The sequence below is a fragment of the Amphimedon queenslandica genome, unplaced genomic scaffold (genome assembly GCF_000090795.2).
Source record: "Amphimedon queenslandica unplaced genomic scaffold, v1.1 AMPQUscaffold_13496, whole genome shotgun sequence".
NCBI classification, from domain to species: domain Eukaryota; kingdom Metazoa; phylum Porifera; class Demospongiae; order Haplosclerida; family Niphatidae; genus Amphimedon; species Amphimedon queenslandica.
Window position 1 is genome coordinate 485291 of NW_003546268.1, and position 5117 is coordinate 490407.

Sequence of the window (5117 nt, forward strand, 5' to 3'; positions counted from 1 at the left end):
GTACAAAGAAGGGCGACCAATTTCATTCTCAACGATTTCACCAGTGACTACAAGACCAGACTAAGGTCCCTAAATCTCCTCCCTCTGATGATGACCTTTGAGTTACAAGATCTGATATTTTTCATTAAAGCCATAAAGACACCTGATCCTTCCTTCAATATTCTGGACAATGTCTCCTTCTCCACTAATGCTACAAGTTCTGGTGCTGGTCTCAAGCTCTGACACTCTGTTTCCTCCACAAACCTGGACCGTCACTTTTATTACAACCGCCTCCCTCGTTTGTGGAATTCACTACCTGTCATCCAAGTCTCACTGTTTCCAAATGCAGTGCTAGTAATCATAAAAAATCACTTCTGGTCCACATTTGAATCTGTTTTTAACACTAATCACACATGCGCCTTTCACTCACTCCGCCCATGTAATTTATGTATGTTAAACCCTTCTACTACAAACTTCTCTTAAATAATAACTAGTGTATTCTGTCTAAATTTTTTGTGTGTGTTTGTTTGTAAAGGCTGTTTCGGCATGTTCGACACAGACCTCCAGTGCTACCATTATCTGACCTATCCTCCTGAAATTTTTAATCCTTCATTTGTGTCACTGGGAAGTTATTATTATTATTATTATTATTATTATTATTATTATTATTATTATTATTATTATTTGAGCCACACTTTCACTGCAGCCACACCTTTACTTTGCTGCAGCATGTTTCATTCTCACCACTTGACTGAATTGCAATTTCTGCATTGCACAAGCTACTGATTCTTGCCCACTAAAATTAAGAAAAAATTTTTTCCTTAATAACAAAGTAATACGTGTAATTCAAACACAAAGGTACAACTATAATCCATGACTAAAATCAATTCTTTTTCTGATCCACTGACTTTAATTCCTGTACAATTTTGACTTACACGTATATACATGTACTATATGCACACTGCTTTTAAGCCTTTGCCTTAAGATCAGACAGTTTCTTTATTAAATTAAAAACACAAACTGCTGCACCTACATAATAGTTGTGGTGAGGGTCTGCACTTAAGTACTCTCGTTATTCAACCACTGGGTTGTACATTTTTGTAAATAACAGAGAATATCATTTGTACTGTAGTAGAGATTGATTTCCAATGTTTTATTTTGTGAGAAAAGTACACATATTATATGTACAATGTACCTCCTGTGTTTTTTTGAAAGGGAGTCTTGTAGCATATTTGCTTGCTCAAGACAGATAATTTAAAAATATTTAATGTTTTTTACATATGTACATGTACGTGTAATTACCAGTGCACTTTAAGTTACTGAGTTTTATTGTCTGGCAGTTTGTCATCATATGATGTTATTGAGGGCTACAAGCAAAGCTGTGTTTCACGTATTACATGTACATGTACATGTAGTTTATAATACATTAAACCTGTTTGAATTAGTAAATAAATTTTTTATGTAATTCTTTCATTAAAAAATCTATTACGTGTACATGTATAAAAAAGCCGAATTTTTTTGTTTACATGTATATTGTAGGCTGTTCTATGGCTATACATCCAGACCAAAAGTGTCAGGATCAAGTGACTAAAATATGTAGAAGTGATGTGGATGAAGTTCCTAGTACCAATGTTTTGCCACGGGCTGATGCCCCTCCTCCTACCAAGAATATTACTGAAATAGTCAAAAGACAAGTTGCCAAGTTAGTACAGTACAGACTGTGTAATATTGATGCCATACATATCATCATTGTTCATTAGAGGAAGAAATCGATACACTGATGATGGTTTTGACTTAGATTTGTCTTACATTACTGACAGAATTATTGGTTTGCTTAATCTATTTTGATCTAATGACTCTATTTTTGTAATATTTTTAGCTATGTCATTTCCAGGGTCAGGAGTGGAATCTGCTTATAGAAATAATTTAAAGGATGTTGCAAAAATGCTAAAAACACAACATCAAGATAATTATATGGTACTGTATTACATTGTATATTTTGTTTTTGAGTTTATTCAGTAGGTTTTTAATTTGTCTGAGAGGAGCTATGACATCTCCAAATTCAATAATCAGGTGTTAGATTTTGGTTGGCCTGATCATTTAGCACCTTCTTTAGAAAGACTTAGCATGTAAGTCAGCATGTTAAAAGAAAAAAAATTCAGCTATATGTTTTCTTGATTTCCTTGTGCGTAAATGTTTTGTTGCACTGCTTTTTTGTCGCATACGTGTACACACAATGTATGCATGTTTGCATCTCCACTTTTGCCTTTTAACCTATTTTTATTTCATCTTCATGTACATGTACATCTACTAATTTTGGCATTTGAAGATTACATGTAGTGTCAAACCTGTCTATTCCAGACACCTTGGGACCCAATAATACTGTCCTGATTTAGGCTGATTTATGAAAGAGCCCTTTGATTCAAAGGTTCCTTAAGTGAAATGTGTAGTACTGGTGACATGTACACATTTGCAATGCAAATTGTATTTTGGGACTGCTACTACCTGTCGTGATTATAGACTTGTCGTTATGATAGAGTGGTCCTTAATAGCTGGTTTGACTGTATATGTATTTTTGCATTCAAAAGTAATTCAGTACTCTTGCATGCATGCATGCATGCATTGTGCCCCTGTCCTGGTTGGTTTTTTGTACCTACAGTGAAACCTGTCCTAAAGGTCACCTGAATAATGAGGCCACCTCTCTATATAATAGATTACAGCCATAAGCCAAAGTCCCGTACTAAATGGCTGTATTACAGAGGCTGATCTGTAATGCAGCCACCTTGCATAATCAGACCATTTAAAACTGGCCCAAGGGTGACCGGATTAAGCAGGTTTCACTGTACATGTGTGTAGTATACATACATGTACATGTATGTAGCCTCTGCTAAACTCAAAAGTACATTATACTTACTTTGTTCATGCAATCACATTTGACCTCTTTGTTTACATGTATTTATAACTTTACTGATCTTACATGTACTGTAAACCTAAGAAGCATTTTGCCATACTAACAGGCTATTAAGCGCCTAGTTCTTCTTAGGCGCCTAGCTCAATGTAGCTCTTAGCATGGGTTTGTTAAGCGCAGTACAAAACAGTAGGAGTCTAAGCAGCAGGATTTAAAGCAGTAGGAGTCCAGACACTTTTTATAAGCATTATGGCCATGAACCAGACTGTCAAAAGAGTATTCTGCACCACTCGCCATTGTAAAGCCAGTAAAGTGATCAATTAATTATTTTGTAAACCACACCTACTGTATTTATTAAGCGCTGAGTCATTATTAAGTGCCCGTTTTTCTGTCATTTTTTTGCATAAGTGCCTATGCTTAATAGCCTGTTAGTACGGTATTGCAATAACCTCTTTATGATTTATTTTCTATAGCACCCTTCTTTATATGTTTTTTAGTAGCATTTACTCATTTGATATTCATTTTTTACGTATAGAGTTTGTAAGTCAATGAAGTCTTGGCTAGATTCTGATCCTAATCATGTAGTTGTTGTTCACTGTAAAGGAGGCAAAGGTAGAACTGGATGTGTTATTGCTTCATTTATGAACTACTCACAAATTTGCCAAAGGTACTAGTAGGACGTTTTATAGCTACAATGTATATGTATTGTTCTAGTAGCCATCTTGCCATCCTAATTTTTATTGTGTGGGTGGATACTATACATGTAATGCAGTTTTTGGGGCTGAAACAAATAATGTACATGTATTTTACTATTTAAATAATTGATATGCTAAACAAATGAATCTGAAATTCAAATAATTCAATGATTTTTGCTGAATGATTATAAGCTCTTACACTTTTACCTTTTTGGTTTCTATTTTTTTCGAAATGATTCCAATCAGTGCTTTTATAAAGAGATTGACTTTCAATGGCCACAGTAGTCAGTATTAAGTAGTTAAATAAACTAACAAAGCAGCCTGTGCAAGTGGCTTATGGTAGGCGTGGCCATTAATACTTGTCGTAACCAGTAATAGTTTTATTGTGCTGATAGCAGGGATGGGGCGAAGTACATTTAGAAGTACTTAAGTAAAGTACAAGTACTTTGCAGTGGTACTTAAGTACAAATACAAGTACATACGCTTTTTAGCAAGAGCACTTAAGTACATTTTCAAGTACAATAAAAAGTACTTAAGTACAGGTGAAGTACTATAAAGATTATAGTAAAATGAATTGTTAAGTATTATTTGATTGAAGAAATTTATATGTGTGTGTTGTTGCAACGAATAAACATTAATTGTTGAAATTTGTGGTCGTGTAAGTTACATCTTTCTGGTCTAAATATCTTTCCAGCAATGCTAAAAAGTCTCTCAACTGGAGAAGATGAAGATGGTACAGATAGAATTTCTTTAGCTAGCACTGCCAGTAACGGGTATTTCTTTGAATTATTATCCCAAAATGTTAGCGGATTAGTTTCGATGGGTTGGGCTGGTGCTTCGAATTAAGCATCTACATTAGTAGATATAGTATCTGAACCAGCTATCACAACTGCAGAAGACTCTGATGGCATGAAACTAAACAAGGATTTGGCTTTTTTGGGCTATGACATAACAGTCACTCAAAGCTTAATATAGTTACAATAATGAGTTCTCACATTACCACAAACACCATTACTCAACAGTGACAGTTTAACAGTAGCAAGTGTCACAGTTTTTACAGTACTATCATGCTATTGTGCTTATACAGTACTTCAAAGTACTTATAAGTACTTATAAGTACTTTTAAGTACTGAAGTACCAATAAGTACTATGTTAAGTACTTAAGTATAAGTACAAGTACAGGCAGTTAATGTAAAAAAGGACTTAAGTACAGTCCAAGTACTTTGAAGACTGTACTTAAAGGGTAACTGCAGTGGTTTTTTGAGGTTTTTTTATTTTATTGGCTAAATATGATTGCCTGAACTTTTTAATGAAGTGTAAGAACTCCCATTGTTCAAAAAAAATTATTCATTGAGATATGAGCTTTCAAAAATGCCTTTATTTACTTCATGCCATGTTACTTCCTGTCGGTGGGCGTGGCTAAACGTGACGTCATTTTGGTAAAGCTAGTGATTAATCCATTCCTTTATAGGGGGAAATAATCCTTTATTCTCATGCCTAGTAATGTAATAGCACAAATTTAAAGATTGGTATTG

At 34.4% G+C, this 5117-nt stretch overlaps 1 protein-coding gene across 1 annotated transcript in view; it reads left to right on the forward strand.

Annotated features, from left to right (window-relative positions):
* Nucleotides 1-5117, forward strand: part of LOC100639977 (tensin-2-like) — an 18284-nt gene that overhangs the window by 5172 nt on the left and 7995 nt on the right. The window contains exons 3-7 of the mRNA XM_011411987.2: nucleotides 1519-1681; nucleotides 1740-1807; nucleotides 1859-1956; nucleotides 2002-2108; nucleotides 3423-3554. Coding sequence (XP_011410289.2) covers nucleotides 1519-1681; nucleotides 1740-1807; nucleotides 1859-1956; nucleotides 2002-2108; nucleotides 3423-3554 — 568 coding nt within the window. The remainder of the gene's footprint in view (nucleotides 1-1518; nucleotides 1682-1739; nucleotides 1808-1858; nucleotides 1957-2001; nucleotides 2109-3422; nucleotides 3555-5117) is intronic.